Source organism: Colletes latitarsis, chromosome 2 (assembly GCF_051014445.1).
Source record: "Colletes latitarsis isolate SP2378_abdomen chromosome 2, iyColLati1, whole genome shotgun sequence".
Taxonomy (NCBI): domain Eukaryota; kingdom Metazoa; phylum Arthropoda; class Insecta; order Hymenoptera; family Colletidae; genus Colletes; species Colletes latitarsis.
In genome coordinates this window covers 29,798,763-29,821,085 of record NC_135135.1, presented here as the reverse complement: position 1 = coordinate 29,821,085, position 22,323 = coordinate 29,798,763, and the positions used below count along the sequence as shown (strand labels likewise).

General features: G+C 44.4%; 1 protein-coding gene and 1 long non-coding RNA gene across 3 annotated transcripts in view; one reads left to right on the top strand and one right to left on the bottom strand.

Annotated features, from left to right (window-relative positions):
• Nucleotides 1-9,230: 9,230 nt before the first annotated feature.
• The window catches only part of LOC143351636 (netrin-1), a 95,188-nt gene continuing 82,095 nt past the window's right edge, over nt 9,231-22,323 (top strand). The window contains exon 1 of the mRNA XM_076783414.1: nt 9,231-10,569. Within this exon, the coding sequence (XP_076639529.1) occupies nt 9,231-10,569 (1,339 nt within the window). The remainder of the gene's footprint in view (nt 10,570-22,323) is intronic.
• Nucleotides 10,517-22,323, bottom strand: part of LOC143351642 (uncharacterized) — a 96,085-nt gene continuing 84,278 nt past the window's right edge. For both annotated transcript variants that reach the window (XR_013081784.1, XR_013081785.1), the window contains exon 4: nt 10,517-10,554. This is a non-coding gene — a long non-coding RNA (uncharacterized LOC143351642). The remainder of the gene's footprint in view (nt 10,555-22,323) is intronic.

Here is a 22,323-nt window from a genome sequence, read left to right as displayed (position 1 = left end):
GTAATCGATAAGTAATATGTTTTTATGGTCCTTTTATGATTGAAAATATTTGTTTTTACGGCTCAAAGAGATTTTTTAATTTCTTGTAACACTGGTGTGATCACTAGATGAACTTCTCGACAAACTTGGCCGTTTTACCATCCGGATTTCCAAAGTGCCCGGAACATTTCCAAAATGGTGGCGGCCTTGCGAAGAGGTGGCATGTATCTTATAGCTAAGGGAATAATGGGGAGAGGAAAAGAAATTTAAGAATTAGCCTACATAGGTCGCAAAGTAAAAATGCCTGGGCAGTCGAGATTCCAAGACGTATGCCGTTGACGTGAGTTCGGATTTCAGTTGTTCAATAACAAGAAGGCAAATGTTAGCCTTTCTCTCTCAACTCCCACAACGCGATTCGAAATTACCGAAACTCTACGAGTTCACGTACGCGTGATCTGGCATAGTGTGAGAGTGTGCACTTCTGGCACCTCTGCCTTGCATCCAATGTATTTTTTCAGCCCATTTTTATGGGGCTCTAAAGCCCCATTACCATTTTCGTGTCACAACTGCCCAGGCATTTTTATTTTCCAACCCATGTATACCTATTACACATAAACGAGGTAAAGAATAGATCGTTAGTGAGATGAACGCTATCGCTGTACCACGAGTGTCTTATAACATGAGATACACTCTTCCAAAGTGGAACAAAATGTTAAAAAGATCATGCATCAAATTCTAAGGGGATCCTCCTAAGAAGGCTTTAATCTTCCTAATGGTTTTAATGGGTCGCTAACTTGTGGTCACTGGTGGTCAACAGTGAGGTTGACATCAAGGTCAGCGGTCCAGTGAAGATCCAGAAATGGTCAAGAGTTGGGACCAATCGAAATAGCGTTGTTCTTTAGACCAAGCGGTTCTTAACTCTTCACGTTGACACTGTCTCCCCACTCTTCGACTTCCCCACTCGAAGACTACCGCTGGACAAATTCTTCAGTACCCCTGGAGCATCCAGGGGAACCGGGTCTCGCGGGCCAAAGTCAGGCCATTCGTGGATCGCTGACCACTGGGGGGACCAGGAGTGACCAGGACTGACCAGGACTGACCAGAGCTGACCAGAACTGACCACTACTGACCAGTGCCGGACCGTGATGACCACTGGTAAGAACTATTTCAAATTGCTCTCCCCACTTCTATTCTACTGTTTGATACCAATTTCGCTTCAATGAACTGATTTTGCCATGCTTGCCTAACTGATGTTGTTATAATATGAATATTTTCTTACTTTACAGCTGGCCCAGTGGTAACCATCCTATGTGGTAACTATCCTATCCTACTGACGACAAGTAGTAAGTCTACTCCACCTATTATTTTATTATTTTCATTTGTTTATTTATCTATCTGATTTTATTTGGTTATTATGAATGTTCCTTTTCTCTGTTTCTACTTTTACATTCTTTGTAGAATTTATGTTATTGCTTTGATATGTATAATATTGCATAATAATAGGATATAATAATGTATGTTCAATCATATACTATATTTGTTCCTATACAATTTCATGAATTTTTATTATACTGATTAATTCTCTTAATATTCTGTGGAGGTACTTTGATTCTTTCATTTCGTTTGATTGTTTGGTGTCTCGATCCAAGTTTCTTTTGAAAATTCTTTCAACTCTCTTCGTCGGTTGTGCATCTTTCATTGGTTGCACTTTCGTTTGTTTCTTCTTCGACCAACAGAAGATCTTTATTAATGGAGGGTGGTTGGGAATCGGTTAGGGTTAGGGTTAGGGTATCGAATGTTCGTTGTGATATGTACAACATTGTGTCGATGGCACTGATTAATATAAGATTTTTATTTTTATGTTTCAGCTTAAATTCTTGTAATATTTTGCTTAATTTCCTTCCATGTCTCACTAATATAACTATTAGTTTTGATTTCAGTTTAAATTTAGATTAATCGCAAGGACATCGAGGGAGTACGCCACAACCGCCGAGGGACTTTTAATTCCAAGTTGATTAGTCTTAAGCTTCGTCGCGAATCTTAAAATTAACGTCCAAGATTTCTTTATTCTACATATTTTCGCGTCTGTACCAAGCAATTATTAAACAAGTAGCTTCTCTCTCGCTCGTTCCCTCGTTCTTCGCTTCGGTCACCGCTGTTTCATCGATTGAAACATGTGATCGGCCGTGTATCTGGTCCTACAGATCTAATCGCCTTCCCTTGGTAAGCTTGATCGAGGGAAAACGGCACTTCGCTGGAAGGTGTGGAGTTTCCGTATTCTGCGGAAACGCATACCTTCCAGCGGAAGTCGACTCTGTCTCAGGTACTCTCTCTTTTGTCAGACAGCCCAAGTCGGGTCCTTCGGGCTCCCGGCGGGTTGCGTTGGAGAAATGGAGACCTCGATTCGGAGTTGCAGTTCTCTGTTTTCTTGTTGAGATCGAGTTAGCAAGGGCAGTAGGTTCGATCCTCGGATCCGCTGCACGGTTCAGCATCGCGTCGCGTATCCCACGACTTAGCTTCATCCCTCTTTTTAACCATATAATTGCTTGGTACAAGGAACTTTGTTTCCTTCTATCGTCCGAATTTTAGATTCAACTTGACTAGACTTGAGCTTCGACGTTAATTTTAAGTCTCTAGTGTATCTGCGTATGCCAAGTAATTATTTAGCAAGTAGCTTCTCTCGACTCGTTCTCTCGTTTCTTGCTTCGGTCACCACTGTTTCGTTGAACGAAACATGTGATCGGCCGTCCAGTTTGTCCAAAAGATCTAGTCGCCTGCCAATGATAGATCGATTTCTAGAAATAGAAATCAATCTACCAAGGGTAGCGTTGATTCGATCCTCGGATCTGCTGCACGGTTCAGCATCGCGTCGCGTCGCGTCGCGTCTCCCAGAATTTAGCTTCATCCCTTTTTAAAGAAAATAATTACTTGGTATTTAGTCTTAAGTCCTTAGCGTAGCCGCGTGTCCTGCCAAGTAATTATCTAACAAGTAGCTTCTCTTTGACTCGTCCCTCGTCCTCTCCGATCACCACTGCTTTGATGTAGAAAGCAAGTGATCGGCCGATTAGCTGGTCCGAAGGGTCAGTTGCCGTCCTCTAGCGAGACGATCCAAGGGAAAGGGTATTTCGGCCTTAGAGGGGATCAGGGACTGTTCCTGTCTACGGTAGCCCCGGCACACGATCCCTCTCTCTGTCAGACATCCCGAGTTGGGTCCAGTTGGCTCCCAACAGGATGCTTGGGAGAAATGGGGAATCTCTGTGTCGGGTGCGTCGATTCCCTTCCCCTTCGATCGGACTTGCCAAGAGGCAACGAGCTGACCCTTTTGACCTCGCTATTCGGTTCGCGTCGCGTCGCGTCGCGTCACCCACGATTTAGCTTCGTCCCTCTTTTAAACAAAATAATTACTTGCCATGACTAATCTAGTTTCTAAGGATGTGAAAGGGAGATCGATGGAACTTGGATTCCATCTATCTCTCTTCGGGTCTCCATTCGCAGCAACCTCCTCGTGGTGAGACCTGGGTAATATTATTTACGTTTAATTAATAATGCAATTATTAATTAAAAACTAAATAATATTAGCAAATTGGCTGCGATCCGCCTTGCATAGGTCATCATGAATATAGAGCTTCTTCGTTAGGTTGATATTGATTCATCAAAGATTCTAGAGTATTGTCAGACGAGGTATACGAGTAGATCTTTCACTCGATGTATTTTTTCGGCCCATTTTTATGGGGTCTTGAAACCCCATTACCATTTTCGTGTCATTCGCAACGTTACCAACAGATTCAGAAATGAATTTTAATCCCTTCCATAGTCAACTCACATGTATTTATGTACACACTAGAGCTGTTTGTCCATCAATACTAATTCAGTGAATAGTTTGTCAACTGACCAGCATCCATGAGAACAGGACGCTAACAATCACCCCCGAATTTTGAGGTCGGTATGGCAGTCAGATTGGGCCACTTTCAGTCTATAAGGTGTAAGGTCTATTCGTATACCTCGTCTGTGGTGGTATTATACGACGTGACAGGGAAAAAGTCACTAGCCTTACCTTTACGGTAAAGGCTTTACCTTTAATGTTCATAGTCTTCGTGCAGCTGAAACGGTAGATGGGGTTGCGATGAAATATTCTATATCGTTAGAATCCTGTCGAATCTTTTAATACAAAAGTCCAGGTTATAAATGCTCCTATCCTATTCAAGATGTAGATTATTATTACTTTATTACTTTATGATATTGTCCATTTACAAATATTCACGGACATATCGGCAATTGTTTTAATATTTTTTAAATTTAATTCGGGTCTCGATTTGGGTACCGACCGTCACACTAACAGAAAACGTCAAAAGGTAAACTTGTCTCTAACATTCTAATGAATTTTATCGAAACATTTTAAACAGAAATTTTCTGTATTTAAACGCTGCCTAACAAGAAACACTATTCGATAAATGTTAAGATTGCCAAACCTTTTTCATACCGATCGGAAGAGTAGGTGTCATCGATTACGAAAACGCAAATTAAAAATACCGTTGAAATGAAGTTTATTTATAAGAAGCAAACAGAGGGCAAGAAAAGATCTATTTATCGATTGCGTAGTATTCTGTGATGTGTATTAGGCGCATGCGTGACCAGTCATGCCACGGATCTACTTTCTTCGAGAGCCCGCGTGAATACATTTGCAAAAATGCAACACAGCAACATTGTCGTTGTTATAAAGATTATTAGAACGTACTAGGAATTATGTTTATATTAAATATCGACGCGCTAGTGTTTCTTCATTTTATATCTACGAGGCGAATATCAGAAACGATTTCACATTTTCATTCCTCCCGATTGACAAAATTAGTTTGCCGTTCAGCGTATTAATTTTATATGGACAAATGTGACGTCGCGAGCAGGTTAGAAGTTTACAAGTTCCGAACTGCCTGGACTCTATTAATCGTGACACTTATTAGTAATAATAAGTAGTAGGTAGTGCATAGAATCACGTGATCCTTAATACAAGTAATTTCATTTTCGTTTTCAGATCTCGCGCCTTTTTTCGTTTTGTCGGTCAATGCAATACGTTTATCGTATTTGTGAAATATATAATTATCGTTTTTTACGCAACAACGTGTTCTTTTAAACGGTAAATTTCCTGATGGACGATGTCCAGCGTTGCAGCCGTGCAACAACTACAGACTTGTTTGGAAAAAGAAAGGGTAGCCGGAGCTGATGAGTTTCCCCTTGGACGACATGAATTATTGCGATCGATTGTACGCCGTGGGCGCTGGTAAAGGTGACCGATGTGGAGTTGACACTCAAGGAGCCTGTGGGACCAACGCATGGACGTGTGTGCGTGCTACTAGTCCACTGGAAACAGATACCAGATTCTACAATGATTGGTACACTCGCGACCCAAACTTACGTATCAATTGCTACCAGAATAGATGGTGTCAGTTGTAAAAGGACACGATACGAGACAAAATGATAGCGTAACCTAAAAGTCCCGGTTTTTTTTATAGAAATTTCGTTTTTTAGCAGAATATTGGCAACACTGTGGATAATGACAGGCCCATATCGAGTTTCATGCCCACAATATCAAAAGAAAAAGAACTCGAACAAGTTCATATTTACTTAGTAAATTCGTACAATTTTGTTCGATATAAAATACAGTAACAAAGTGTTCCGGAATGATAAGAATTCATAATAAAAAGGAAACGTTCTGCAGGTTGAAACGTAGACAGGGCTGAAACTCGTCCGTATCGAGGGTATTACATCGATCTCGCCGGAAGTTTGCTGAAAGACGTCCGGAAAGAGGAAAATGCTAAACAAAAGGCATTCTAAAGTTTTAATCCGTCGCGAGAGGCCTAAGCCGAAAAGCCTAAGGCCGAGGACGTCATCACGCTCGATCGTGCTCGTCTAGCTATTCCTTCAGATTACATTAATTCGATCAACGAATGCCGCTTATCGTCCGCGCCATGATCCTGCGTGAAAAATTTTTATTCCAACGATTGTCATCTCGAATTTGGCGCAAGGTTGAAAATTCATTTATTTAACGATTTCCTCTGATTGAAAAAGCCATTTCAATTACATTTTAATCCCACAATTTTCATCCAGTCTTTTAAAATTCTAAATAACGTGCCTGGAACGGTTTATTCTTTTTTTACAATTTCACTAATTTACTTCTCATTTTCACAAAGAGGAAAGTTTCATTTTGACGACGCGTCGAATGTAAATTTCCATCGATCGAGAAAACAATAGGTGGATATACATATACGTGGGCTATTTTGCAGATCTTTACGAATCGGATTATAAAGAGCACAGGGGAGGGTTGCCTTAATTGGTTCGTCGCCTACGTTGAACCAGTGCTCTAATCTAATGAAACTACTCGATTCGTTCTAGCAATCATTATTCACAGCTGGGAGTTGGGGCCAGCGTGTTAGTTAACGGTCAAATATTTAAACAACAGATCAAAACGTTTGTTCTTCTATAAAAAAAATGATCAAAGCCCTTGGTCTACAAAACACTGTCGTTGTTTCAACGTTTTAATCCATAATTAAATTTATATCTTTGATTCGTTGTCGAAAGTAAAGCTTTTCATTTTCCCTATGTACTTGAATAACTCAACACCCATCACTCTGACAACTTTAATCTCTCGTAATTGTTATTCTAGAACCTCTTTTTAGTTTTGTTATAGCAGTTTGGTTATATCGATGTTTCTTCGAGGCACGAACTTGTTGCAGCAGAAAATTCGAGCGTGTTTAATTCACGGCGATCCGGACAAACTAACAAGAGCCTTTCTTCGACGATCGCGAAGGATCGCGTGACGGCCCACAGAAGCATCGGTTCTATTCTCTCTTTCTATCTTGTCGTTGTTGCTTTTTGACGTCGTACCTTCTGCATTCCCGTTCTGCTTTTTTTCCCCACTCGCCAATTCGACCAATAGACCCTCAGAGAACCCGCTCCATAATCCATGCACGCATCAGGACCTGTCTTCCCATCGAATCGACGGAAAGGAACCTTCGTCTGCTTTCGGGTTACAGCCATCGCGAACCAGGATCTCTACGCTAAATTCCTCGAATTCTTTCTTTAATTTCGGGTTATCGAAACTATAATTTGATTCTACGTTTTACCGCAGAACCTCGTTCACCGACCACTTGTCCCTCCCGGGACATGACAAATTGATAATTTACAAAATATACATCTCGTACCTTTCGCACTTCCCTCGAGGCAGATAATAACCACAGGGTTTCGCAACCGGAGGGCCACGGAACTTTTAATTGTCATTGCTTTGCGAGCCATCGTCGAGAGATACACAGTTGCTCGAAGCTTATTAAAATTTATCTAGCGTTATCGCTCCAATATGTATTCGAGAGCTTTACGTTTCCAGTGAATCGAAATTAAAACAAACAATTTCGCGAGAATTAATTCAAATTACAAAATGTGTACATTATAATTTAAACACAATATTCCCCGCACGGTCTTGCGCAATCACTTACGAGGCTATTGCACTTTCTAGAAAGATTTACTTAACAACCGGGTGAAACTGAAGGACAACGTAAGTACACGAAGATTTTCGGAGCGTGCTATCATTTTATCTGCCGGTCGTTCGTGTATTTACATTTGTTCGGAGGAATCAGTTCAAGGTAATTTTACCATATCCGTACAAAGCTGCTATTTATACGAGTTTTTAACATTCTACTATAATATCAAATACGTTGAACCGGAGTATTCGATGTAATACGATAAGAGTAACCACGTGCTGAGGGCACCAAGGGAACCAGGCACCGTAGAAAACGATTTTTTAAATCAACGTTCACGAAAACAATTATTATATTTTGCTTAGCTGGTGCAAGTAACGCGAAAGATAGTAAGAAAGCAGAAAAGGAGAGGGGAGTCTTACAAGAGATAAGTCCACTAGCAGGCCCTACCTTAGACAACAGAATATTGGGTATTCGGTCGAGCGCTTGCGAGAGAGTCAAGCGCGTAGCCCTCTGGCGGCGAATACGGGAGGTGACGCGACGTACCTATCGAGTAAACTATTGTTGCAATTACTACCATATCCAGAGGGGAGTTGATTCGTACTCGCTACTTATGAAATTCTCTGGATATTTTTATAGTAGATCAATTATTTGCGGTCGAAGGGCTGGCGGAAGCTCTTGTACGATATAATTAAATGGATTTCGAGGAAAGAAAGTATTCGTAAACGCATTGACGGGCGCTTAAGAAACCTGTTAGCGGGGCCGGATTTGGGCCGCGGACCCCTTCCGTAAGGGTTACGACGGTACAACCGATATTTACCGGGCACGAGTCCCTGGTTTTCAACGAAAAGGTACCGATACGGATGTTTGTCGCGAATCCCATCGAAAACTTTATCACTCACTTGGCGGAAGTAACTTTTTGCCCAGGGAAGCACGAACGTTCTTGGAGAAATTTCGTCCACTGTACGGTCCGGCGGAGAGAGCCAGCGGTCGGACGGCTTCCGGCGGCGCGGCTGCTGGATCCTCGGATCCAGTGTGGCGGAACGCGAGTAGTGGGGTCGATGCGAGTAGTGGCGTTGTCGGATTGGCCCAAGAGGAATTGGTCTTGGATAAGAGGGTGCGAGCCGACGGTCAAAGCGAACAGAGAGGGAGACTCCGGGTGAGCGAGAGAAGAGTCGGCGGTGGGGAGGACGGTGAACTAGAGAGGGACTCCGGGAACAGTTTGGATGCACACTGTGCAAGGACGGTGATTCAGTTAGCGGCGAGCCGCCGTCGGGAAAGCGTCGTCGTTGTCGGTTTTTTTTCTTAGCGTTCGTTTTCGCGACGCTCTTCGTGCGACACACGCGCGCGGACGCGCGTTTCAAAATCCGAGACACTACGTTGCAGTTGCGTTCGATGGTGCTCGAGGAGACACGGGGAAAATCGGGGAAAATCGGCGAACCGGAAGTATCGTGATTCCCGATCGTGACGAATTTTTTTCAACGATCGACGATGCGAGTCGGAAGCGTAATCGAGAGAAGCGCCGGGCGGCGGACACCGATGTTCTGAGAGGTTGGTCGATCCGGTCAACATGACGAGTTAGAGCGTGGAATCGAGCAGGATCGTGCACGGGATCGCTACCCTCGTCCAAGTCTCTTGTAAGAGCACAGATCGATTACCCAAAGAGAGGACGATTCGCGCCTAGGTGACACAGCGAGGGCGTCAGAGGGGGAGGGGCAGGGGCAGGGGCAGGGGCAGGGGAAAGATAGAGAAGAGAGAAGAGGTCGGGATAAAAGACTGGCGAGAATGAAGAGTCGACCGGCATGGGTGCTCGGACTGCTCCTCGGGGCGATCCTGTTTCGTCGGGGGAACACGTTGGCGGGCAGCGAGTTGTACGCGAAAACGTTTTCCAGCCAGCAGCATCCGTCGGACCCGTGCTACGACGAGGACAGGCCACGACGTTGCATACCGGATTTCGTGAACGCGGCGTTCGGTGCCGCGGTGGAGGCGTCGTCGACCTGCGGAAGCGGCGGTCCCACGAGATACTGCGACGTGACCGAGCAGCCGGGAGGTAGCACCGGCATAGGTCAGTGCCACGTCTGCGACGACAGCACGCCGCGGCGACGATTCCCCGCCAGCTACTTGACGGACCTGAACAACCCCAACAACGTGACCTGCTGGCGCAGCGAGCCGCTGGTCACGTCACAGAGTTTCTCCGCGCCGCCAGACAACGTGACCTTGACCCTCTCTCTAGGAAAGAAGTACGAACTGACCTACGTGAGTCTGCAGTTCTGCCCGAAGGCGGCCAAGCCGGACTCGATCGCGATCTACAAATCGATGGACTACGGTAAGACGTGGCAGCCCTTCCAGTTCTACTCGTCCCAGTGTCGTCGCGTATACGGCAGACCGAACAGAGCCACCATCACCAAGGCGAACGAGCAGGAGGCGAGGTGCACGGACAGCCACAGGTACACGGGCGGCGACGGCCTCGGTCCCGTCGGCAGGATCGCGTTCAGCACCCACGAGGGCCGTCCGTCGGCCGCCGATTTCGACAACTCGCCCGTCCTGCAGGATTGGGTCACCGCCACCGACGTCCGCGTCGTCTTCAATCGGCTCCACATGCCCCAGCAACCCTCGCAGGAACAGGTCTCGCAGCTAGCCAACGGCGACAATCGCGATCACGGCCTTGACCTCGGCCTCGAGGAGCTGACGAAACGCGAGAGGGAGCGGGACGAGAGGCTCAAGAGCCAGAAGAGCCTGATACGCGGCTCCCTGGACCCGCTGGCGACAGCGTTGCCATCGGTGCATCAGGTGATCGCGCCCCAGGAGATGCAGTCCAACGACGCGGTCGACGTAGTGGAGATGAGCTTCGCCGCGGTGACCGTCTCCTCGCCGACGACCACCACCCTGACCAACCAGCTCGGTATCACCACGCTCGCCCATCACTACGCCGTCTCGGACTTTGCCGTCGGCGGCAGGTGCAAGTGCAACGGCCACGCGGCAAGGTGCATCCCGGGCAAGGACGGCGAGCTTGCCTGCGAGTGCAGGCACAATACCGCCGGCAGGGACTGCGAGAGGTGTCGCCCGTTCCACTTTGATCGACCCTGGGCCAGAGCCACCGCCAGAGACGCTAACGAATGCAAAGGTTAGTCCCAGAGCGTTGCCCAAAACTGCACCGTTCACCCTTTCAGCGCCGAAAGTTACGATTATCCGCCGGTAAACCATTTTTTCGAACGCACCTATGTCTTTCATAGCGCTGAAAAGGTTCACGATCACTCCCCAGAATCCAACACTTTTATCTCTACGCGTAACTTAGCACGTGCGAGCTCCGTTTCACTAAACAATGGCTAGCTATACAGACATATCAAATTATCTAATTGAACCTTAGGTGATGTTGCTCTACATTGTCAAAGGGATTTACAGCTACCTGCGTTATCAATTATTATAACTGCGGACAAAAACGACTAAACTTACGTTGGAATTAAATGGAATCTTCTCTACATTCAAGCTCACACATTAGAGACGACAGTAGAGTCGAATGAGGTACTCGATCAGAATCTTGAAATTTACTTTATTCAAACTTTTTCCTATATCCACGCGATTCTTCGCTTATCGAGTTTTTACATGTTTCCTATCGTTTTTAAGATGGCAGAGCAACGTTCTCGACTAATTCGCAAGTTGATTGTCGTGAATCTTTACAAAGCAGAGCCTCCACGCGTTCCTCGTCCGACCGAGACGACCAGAACGCAACTCATCATTTATGGCAAAATTACCTGCTTGGAATCTTAAGAACCATTTATGCGCTGCTTTGTCAGCAATATAACCTTCCTCGTGGATGACACAAATGCTCCAAGTAGCCGTAACGTCTTTAGAATCGTGATTAAACTCGGACAGGTCGGGGCTCCTTTTATTATTAGCATACAACGGAAAACTACACTGTAATCCAAACCAAAGAAAATATATGGCGAATACGCAAGTGTCGTCAGTTGCAGTACAGTATAAAATTATTTATTCTTTCAAGACTCTTTTTCTAAATTCCCGAAAACTCTATTCATTCTGTTTTACCTCGAAAACCTGTGCTAAAGTCAAAGTTTTCGAGTACAATTTTCAACTATTCCTCTCGTGTGCCACGAAAAGTCGACGAAAGTTGAAAGTAAAGCTCAAGAAACTAAACGAGATCCCTGTTCCTTATCGTTCCACTATAATCTAACTTTTTTCTAAACAGTATCAGATGACATTCGCTAGCCAGGCCAGAGGCCCAAGCGATAGTCTAATCGTCTTGCTTCATCCCCTCATTCACGAACCACTATCTCAGGGATCTTATTAAACTTGTCGAGGCATAGTACTATTGCCTGCATTAATTCTATATTTAATGCGACTATTAACATCTGTTACCCATACTTAAATACCATATGTTCGAACAGATTTAATTATAACATCGTATCTTAAGTGTTTGTTTCCTTCGTTAAGCTTCGTGTCTCTGCCCCATTAGTTGTTGGTCACGTGTTCTTCCGTCTTATTCTCATTTGTTCTATTCTCCTCCAAGTACCCAATTGCTCGATCAACTTGGGATATAATATTTTAATTGTTACTAAAATTTTCTTCGCCGATGGATCACGGAGGGTTTTCTAATATTTTTTAATGCAATAAATCGATTATTTAAGGCGAGGACGAGCGGTAAATAAAATTTCAACGATTTTCTCGAGCGGATCCGAGGCTAATTGGGAAGATTGTAGACGTTGCTCGGTCTCGCGAAAATAAGAATCGCGTGTTCGTTTCTCCGCTTTACTCTTGACGATTCCGTCTCTTATTCTCGGTTCTCTGTTTTGCCCGCGGAAACTACCCCCAGGGGCAGGGAGCTCCTTTCGGTTCACCCCTTAATTCGAAGCGGCGGAGCGTTGCCTCGAAACTCGTATATCGAGGATGTATGCTCAAATCAAAAACGTCGGGGGCCAAACCACCCTTTAAAATCGTTTCGAATCGATAAAGGACGCCCTTTTCGCGCGCCAACGAGGGTGCATCGCGACGAAAAACCAAGAACCGTAATCGTAATTAATCGCGGAGCCATCTTCCGCTGTCGTTTCGATGGAGACGCTCAAAGTACTTACGAAAGACTTTTCGATAAACAGATTCGATATTTTTTTACTCAAATCATATATCTCTTCGTATTTCGTTATCGTTATTATATATATTCTATCGTTTTATTTTATAATATTGTTACAAATAGGTTGTTCAAAAAGGGGGACCAGACATATTCTGTTGCGTTAATAGAAACAGTTCCGATAAACTTTATCGAGGTTTTACTGCACAATGTATTATTTTAATTATGTATGTTTGATTTATAACAAGTAACGAGAAAACTGATTAGCTGTACGAAGCGTGTTACGTTACATTACAGACCTGTCACTCCTGACAAACTTACGTTTGAAAATGCTCGATTGAAAAGTTTATTGTTATTTTTACTGTTTTTCCTTTGTTTTTATTTATTCCGTGCCTCTGTAAAATAATTTTTTAAGGTTCCCAAGGGGTGAAAAAAAGTAGAAAACGGGAGATCCCGGGTAAACTTTGGTCGAATGTTGTTCCGTAACGCAAAAGGGACGGTTCTTGTTGTTGCGGCTGGCCGTTAATTTGACGTGGCACGCGTACCGGCTGTTTACTGCAATGAATTATGTTCTCAAGGGTCCGTTTATACGACACGCAGTTATACGCGTACGTTCCGCGATTCTTGCTCCGTACTTTTCTCCTTGCTCCCCCTTCGCCCCTCCTTTGTATTCTCCGGGCCTTCTTCGTTACCGCTTCCTTTTCGTTTCTCTCGCTTTTCACCTATCCCCTCGGAATGTCTGCTCGAACTGCGTGGAATTCCGCCGTTCGGGACACTTTTTCATAGAGCGTATCTTTTGTAACAGACTCCCGGATACTTACAACGCGCCAGGTAGAACGAGCAAACCGTTCCTATTACCGCGGAATTCTTTTCTATTAAGATCGCAATGGACGGGGGGAAATAAATCATTCGACTTTAAAAAATTTGTACCATTCGGTGGGAATCTTCTGGCCGCGAAAACGAAAATATTGTCTCGTACATCGATGTTCAAAAGAGCTTTGATCATCGTCAAAGACGTGAAACGGATTGTTTTTTAAACCTTAAGGTGGACTCTCAATCTTAATGTTGATTTTTACCGAATTAGTAAATGGAAATCAACTTTGAAGCATTTAAAAAATAATAAACCAATGGAGGATTACAGAAATTTTCAAACAATTATGGCCCCAATAATCCACTTAAGGGTTAATTCGATTCGTCGATTCGTTCTTGTTCCAATGGTTTATGGACACGCTGTGTACATTTCACGAGATACAGAATGTGTCTGTTGGTGTAAAAATTGAATTAGAAGGGAGGAAGGAGTTTACGAGAAGGATCGGCTTGAAATTCATCGGCCAAAATTATTACAGTCAAAGAAGAAAACGATGAAAGAGGCCACGGCTCGAAATTCGTCGCGCCCTTCCGTGAACAATTACGCGAACGACGTCGCGACGGTTGGTTTTGCTCCGCATCGCGGGACAGAAACACTCGACGATTTTATTACGGGGATCCTTTTCCAATTAAACGGTTGCTATGGCGATGCTTACGGCGCGCTCATGATGTCGTAGGTACACAGGTTTCCCTTGTATCGTAACTCGTAATTTCCCTAACCCCGTATTTAATTATCGAAATAATCGAATAAACTGTAATTGTACGCTAAACTGTTCGCCTTCGCGGCAAAACAGGTTTCCCCCATATCATTTTACGATTTAATGCCGTAATATCCGCGTGCTCTAACGCGTTTGCTCGAGCTACGAGACCGGACACCTAAATTTTTATCTATTTAACACGTTAATATTAAATAGACTATGTAGCAGAGGAAGGAAGAATTGTTTGAGAACAACAATTTATATTTGAATGGATGGAGAGAAAATCGTTCCAGTTTCAAGAATACACGGATCTATTTAATTCGGGTAGGGTAAATTACAGGAATATGCATATTTCTTTTTAATTTGCTACACGTACAGATTATAAAATCAATTTATTACTGAAATAACGGAGTCAGGGATATTACAATTTGCATACGTTTAAGCTTAATATCGTAAACGCGAAGGAAAGCAATTATTTTCATCCCTTACACGGTCGTGAACGTTAAGGGGGTTAATGGAAAGATAAAAATCAGGAAGAGTTCTCTCGGTTATCTCGAAAGCAGTGTTTCCTTAGGCAGGTCAAGAATCACGGTCTTTTTCCTGTCAAGGCCGGTTCGCGGGAACGATAATTCGCGTTCTGTTCCAAATCCATTTATGAAAAGGAAACTCGAAACGCCGCGAAGAATCGATAAAGGAGGTCGGCAAACGACGAGGCAAAACGGTTTTCGTTCGAGCAGGGAGGCAAGGAGAGGAGAAGACGAAAAAAAAAAAAAAAAAGAAAAGGAGAAGCGTGGAAGAACGGCAGGGGGAGCTCGAATTAAATTACATTTTAATTTCGCGGCCATTTCGCAGCGCGCGGCCGCGATATGCCAAATATCCGGTGCAATTTACATTTTAAATTGGACACTTCTTGCCGCGATTCGAGGGTTTTCGTCGGTGACTGGCATCATCGTCTGACGAGGTTGTCGTCGTCGTTTCAGTGAAAAAAACGCCCGCCAACCCCTTCCGCGTCGGAGATTTTCGAAAAAGCACGAATACGCACGCGGCGTCGCGTCGCGATTCCTCCTGCAAAAATACCGCGGTCGATTATTCGGTTCAAGTATTCCCGCTTTTTCCGGGGCGCCTCCTTTTAAATTCGCGTTTCAATCTCCCTGTCGGGAAACGTTTTCAACCCGTTTACCTTCCGCCGCGTTACGATTTTTCCTCCGGACGCGTAATTAAGCGTGTTTATGTTACTTGTGCGCGACCTAAATTCCTACCTGATTACCATTAACGTAAAGAAAGGAATTAAAGAATTGTTCAGACCATGATGGAAGGCAGTTTGAGTATCCTATAACGTCTATAAAGTACACAAAAATAATTTTCCAAACTTGAAAGTGACCCAATTCCTGAAGTATTAGGTCTGGCATGTAACTAAAAATAGTAGTAAAATTTGCGATCCACGGAGATTTCGAGACACGAATTAAACTTCATTAATTCGTATTCATTACGTTTCTCTGAAACATTACGATGTTAAATACAGTTTCGATGGGTCAAAATGGACCCGGAGAATCGATCGAGGAACGTTCTACTTGCAAATCGTTCGTTCGACCGAGAAAAAGCCTGGTGACTGGTAAATATGCAATAAGGGGAAAAAGTCTCTTCGGACAAAATCAAAACGGTATCCGCGTGACGGATCGCTTTCAGTCCGCGATACCTCTTGTTTTTTACACGTTTCGGAACTACACGAACGTTATTCTCTCTCCGCAGTCTTCCGCCGAAGCTTGTACAGCGATTATTCTTCGTCGTGATGCGAAGCCGACGCGCTTTGCATGAATGGGAGTCGTCGCGACCTCCGAGATGAATGGCTCTCTCTCTTTCTCTCTTGCTCACCCTCTCTACCCCGCTTCGTCCCTTCACCCTACTCACCTTTTTTACCTTCGCAACGCCGCTGAGCATCGGTTCGTTCGGAAAATATCCGAATATTTTCCGAATCGCACGCGTTTCGTAATAAATTGCAACGATAGGGTAATTTCGAACATTTTTTGGTAATTCGATGCAAATCGAACGAACATACTCTTCGAATAGACAATTTAATAATGCTTTACCTATCATAGTTGAAAATTTAATTCAGTTGAAAATTCAACTCCACTTTTTGGGTATTTAAAGATTTTAGCGTCGATGCGTTTTATCGATAACTTTTGCGTATTTAAAATATATTTCGAAAGGCCTTAGTTACTCTAGCATCTGTTATGGCACCTTGCGCTCGAACTTCCGCGATGGAAATACACGTGCTTTGTCGACGTCCCCGAGGAATGTCAGTCGCATTGAGACCAATAATTACAGAAGCCTTCATTGAAAATACAGGAAGCAACGTATGCGACGATTTAGATGGTTTTTGTTCCACTGAATAAACTCTTAGCAGCCTTCGAACAAACGCGTTGCGACTCTCGTTATTATTTTCATGGTATCCTCCTAGGCAACACGCTCGACAAGATCGTCGTTATTTAAACTTTCAATTCCCGCAATCACCGAAAGGACAACGAAATCAGTCTGTCGTGAGATAAATTTTTAATTTCGATTAATTGGCTCTAATTTTAATGATACTTGTGCAAATTCTCGCAATTGTTACGTAGAGGTTTATATTTTTCGTTATTTAACAGTTTTATAATATTAATTGTAATCTGTATTAACTTCATTTCGTTGAAAAAAATGCTTTCTTTATTTAATAATCATCGTTAGAAGACAAATATACTCTAAATGGATTCGAGTATCGATAAATTCTTTCAAGACACAATTCGATGGTTGCCTGATACGCGAACGTTTTGTTTACCCGAGAACGCGTACGAAGCGATGTTTAAATAAACGATAAATCTGTCGACGACAGGTTGTTGAGCTTTTGCACCGTCGTTTGCGAAACATCGAGCGTTGCAGTTTCTGTCGTTCGTCGGGTCCGCGTGGCACCCACTTATCCAGCTTTTTTAACTCGGCAAATCAATCGCAGACGACGTGAAATTGTCATAGCACGTTCACCTAGATAATTCTTCGTTGAATTTTCGAAAGGTTCGATCTGCCTCGAATCTGATTTTGTCGGTCGAAAGTATTGGTATTAGCTTTGGCGAGCATCCTGCGCGCGTATGCGTAAGCAGGGTATCCCATTTGTTTTCGTAGGGAGATAAGAAACGATATTTCTTAAAGGATAGGAAACAGTTTTCGAGATTCGAAGGCGGTTCGGGTCTCGGAATAAGCGGCGCGCGCGTGTCTGCGGCGGTTTCGTAGCCGCGGCCAAGAGAAAAGGAAATATATCTCCTGAGTCGCGCGAGAGGCCTTTCCACCGGCCCGATTTTCACGTTTGTGTTCGTGAACGGTGCGACCGAACCGTGCATACCTACGCATGCATGTGCAACGCGCAAGATTTACTCCGGCCGACGACGAGGGAAGCTGCAAGAGCGCTGAGAATACGTGGACCTTTGGCGAATTTCGTTGTCCACTTTTTGGGCTCCCGGGTATCGAGAAACACGCGCGTTATTTTCATTTCGATTTCGACTCCTCCCCTCCCCCCTCACGCGTCCAAACCGCTACTGGCTTTCTTGAGTAACCTTGGAATTTAACGCTAGAATTACTTGTAATTGGACATTGTTGTAATTTCGGTTAATTCGGCGGTCAAATCTTTGGGGGCCTGTTCGTGAGATGAAAGGGGAAAGAAAAGGAAAGCGTATATGTATATGCTAATGGAAGGTCGGTCGAGCACTTGCGAGAGAGACGAAAGCGTCGCTCTCTGGTGGCGAGTAGGGAAATCGACTCCATGGATCGCAATAAATATACTAAAATTAATTTAATTTTTAATTAATATAAAAACCAGAATCTCTCCGTGAATCTAGTATTATATAATTTTCAAACGTTAAAAACATGCGACGGGCGAATGTCTTGGAAACATCATCGACGAACGGTAATGAATAATAAGAGACACGGCTGAAGAGCCCCCGGTGGCACACCTTTTTTCTCGAAACGTTGAACAGGAAGCGGATCGAGGTGTAGAATATTTTAGTCGACGATCACTCGAAGCGACGGAAAATTGCGCGGAAACGGGAGGAATTTTTCGTCGTGTTAGAAGAAAATTCCAGAGATGCCGCGCAGTCTATCGTGTACCGGACAGTCACGAAATTGCGGCACCATGAACCTCTTTGGCATTCCGAATTCTTTAAGCCTCGCATGCGCGTCGTTGCGCAACGGTTATGCAAGAGATCGCGATTATGCCAGAATCGTCGCGACAAAAAATATTACGCGAGATCGATCTAAGAGATTATTGTACCGGTCTCCGTTGTTGTTCTATGCTGCCAACGAAATGATTTAAGAAGTAAACTTTTTGAGAAGAAATGATTTCGTACGGACGCCTGCGTTGTGCATCGTTGGGAAAAATTTTATTTCTCGTTTTATTTGTATCTATGATAAAGTATTTCACCTTTTCTTTTTAAAGAAATTATCATTTTCATTTAGTATCTTATCGTAAACAATCGCGTTATACGAAAGAAAAGATAAATTCGTGTAGAAAGAAGTGGAAATAAGTACATACAGTTGTTTCTCGAAGGGGGATTCAGAACGCCCCCGCGTACTTAACCGGAAACCACAATACAAGGGTTACGGGCGAAGTGTTACTCGGTAAGGCAGATATATGTATATTTATGAAAACACGTGACAATTTTACTTTGTCGTGTATATACACACGACCGTATAAAAACCGCGAACGAAAACATAAAAAATATTCAAATACAATGCGGGGCAATTTCCCGTTGCCCGATTTGTCCTAAATTTTGCACACGCCATTTTCCCCCGTACAGTGGTGCAATTTTAGGGGATGTTAAAAAAAACAACAAAAAAAAAGTTGCGTGGAAAATTGTTACCAAGTATAGCTAACGCGTTCACTGTCCAGTTTCTCAGCGGCGTATCGAATAGCACGGTGATACGACCCACATACGGGTCACGGGCAGTGAACGCGTTGAGGCCCATTATAAGGGACATCGGTAAGATTAAAATGTTCGGCGCTTTCCAAGATGGCGTCTAAAATGAACCTTACGACGGTAACCTTACTTACGGTGTCGGCGGCGATCCGGGTGAAACATAAATTTCGAATTCGCGTTAGTTGTCCGAATCGAAAGGTTGCTCGGACGTCCATAAATACAAGCGATAGTTGGCGCAGCGCGCGGGGTGTTTATCCGAGCGCGAACCAGCCGTACACCGGCTCGTTCGTATGTAGCTAGGTACGCGAGACGTATAAATAAATCCAGGAGCTGCCACGCGGTCTGCCGTGAAACACGGTGTCTCGAGAGTGCACCAAGCACTCTCCCTACCCGTCTACGCGCACGCACGAGTACTCGCACACGCGCACCGCGCCGATCTCGTTCTGCGACTCGGTGGACACGTTTTCTTTGGCGCACAGGTGCTTCCGCGATTTGCGGGTATTCTCGTTCGGAGGATTCTCCGTCGCTTTTAGCCGCTGTTCTTCCCCGTCTTCGAACGTACGCCATCAATCGACCACGATTCGCGCGCGTTTATTAACCGCCCGCTCCTCTTTCGCCCACCCGACCGTTTCGAAAAGCCCGCGCGAACCCCTTCGTCCAATCGCTTTCGTTCTCCTTTTCGCGCTCCATCGTTTGAAAATTCGCGTCTTGGGAAATGCACGGTGCTCTACGTCTCTGAAAGAATGTTTCAACGTGTTTGGTGTAATTTCAGTATCCTATAACGTCTATAAAGTACACCAAAATAGTTTACTAAACTTGAAAGTGACGTAATTCTTCAAGTATCAGGTTTAAAAAATGTTTAGACCGCAATGGAAGACCGTTTGAACGTGTTTGTCGTAGTTTGAGTGCCCTATAACGTCTACATAAATGTTGCGGGACGTTCAAACTGTAACAAACACGTTCAAACGGTCTTCCATTGCAGTCTAAACATTTGCAACTTAACACAAGGGTTATTTAAATAAACGTAAATGTCTTGTACATAGTTATCCACGGGGGAAAAAGATTTTTAATATCGCTTCGTGTTACGACAGACGCTAAAAAATGTTCTAAAGGGTCGTTTTCGCGACAAGGGTCGTTCCATTTTCATTTGAACAAATGCACCACGAGGTTATCGTTCATTGTTCACGTGCATGGATTTGAATATTTTTTTTTTTCTATATATTTGACGCACGAAACAAACACGTATACGCGAGAATCCGAAAGCCGGACGTAATCGATAAAACGTAACTGCAGGCAACGGTCGCATCGACAGAGAGGAACATGTTTCATAAACGTCCGACGGAACCAGTTTTTTCAATAATACTAAAGTATTAAGTCGTCCCGCGAGCGATGCTCTTTTTCTGGAACACGTATTCAAAGTGTCGACGATTAATCAAGCGTGCCTAACCTTCGATTAATACGCGGGCGCAAAAACAGGAAACGTCTTCGTATTACGCGGATAGGATTTCAGTTTAGTATGGGTATTTTATAATTAATTTACGCCGACAACTTTTACGAGGAATCGAAAAAGAAACGCGACGTCGATGGAATTATAATAGTTACGTTAGCGACGTACACGCAACCTTTCATCGTGAAACGAGGGGGATTCGAAATTAATTTGATATTACATATTCAACGTACATTTTTAAAGGCTATATGCAACGAGTATAAAAGTAAATCGTTCGTTTTGCAGTAGGAAATGAAGATAGTAGTCCTTATTATGATTATTTAGCACATGTCTGCTGAGAAACTCAATGTTGTCTGTATAATTGTGACAACTGGATGGTCGAGTAAAATTGTATAAGGCGATTTTCCCGCCAGTGGACTCGACGGAAATTGCGCCGCATCGACGACTATTCGTAAAAGAGAAAGCGAATAAAGCCAGACTGTAAACGTAAACGCGTTCCTTCCGAGTCCGCTCGCGCAAGAATCGCGCTGTACATGTACCGTCGCGTCGGTTGAATGGATACGAACTCCGGACCGATGGGCGGGCGTAAATACGACCACGAAGGGGTTAATTGCGTGAAAGTTCGCGCGTTGAACGGTGTCGAATCAACGACAATAACAACAATAACGAGACGCAGTGTGTTACGGTCGTTTGGGGAGGAAAGATCGTTCGTGCTCGTCCCGAAATAAACGTCGACCGCATACCCGCGCCCGCGCGCATGCGTGCAACGTCCCGTACGCCGATTTACCCTTTCTCTTTTCTCCTTGTCGCGTCGGTCCGGCTTCTTGCTCCGCTTCTGTTCTTTATTTTTGCGCACCTTAAACTGTCTCTCGTCCCTCTTATCGACCAAGACGGGGGCCTCTCGATTCTTCCTTCGTTTACCCTTTGTCGTAGCGATTTGCAAAGGCGCAAAACGACAAAAGGATCCACCGCGGATACGTTCGGAACCAGTCCGTAGGATCAACGAGGTCACCGGCACCTTTGGCCAGGGATTCCCTTAAATGGCCTCTCGTTGCCAATGCCTTTTAGAAACCGCTCGATGGAACTTGTCTCGTCACCGCGCCTCGGCTTTCCTGTCGCTTTTGCCTCCCCTCTCTCTCTCTCTCTCTCTCTCTCTCTCCTCCCTTCCCCTCGATCCCTGTCACGAGCGTTTCTTTTTCTCCTCCCCGGTTTGGCCTTTCTCCATCTCTTCATCGACGCGTCTCGTCTTTCCCATTTAACGACCTTTGTCTCCCGGAGGATTTCATTATCCGTCGTTCGACTCTTACCGGGGCGTGAGAAGTTTTGCAATCTCAAAATTACTCGTCGCCGTTTTTACGATTCGGATGTTCCATTCACGGCCAGCCAACGTGGAATTTTTCTCGTAAGCCTCTTTGCTCGGATTTTAAACTCTCCGCGCGTATCGCGACCGTTTCGTTGCTAAAATACTCTTTGAAGATACAGTTTTTTCCACTCGAAATTCACTCATCGAAGATAGAAAATCGATCACTGTCGCCGTGAAGCTTCGGTTTCTCTTTCGCTCGATTTTTAGAAGCGTCTCTTTTTCCAGAGCAACGTGCTCGTAAATCGAGTTTCTAATTTCTTCTCGATGAGAATCTCAACGTTGGAATTAACTGGGGGCCAGGTGGCGCGCAATGGACCGGCAAAATTACAGAGAAAACCGTATGTTGGCACATTATTATCGGGCGATGCTCATCGTCCAGCAGCGACCAAGATAGCCACGCGTTCAAGGAAACCGCGTCGAGCCGCGGTCCGTTCAGCGGAATCGCTCTAAAACTCTCTGGCACGGTTATTACGGTTAGGTACACCG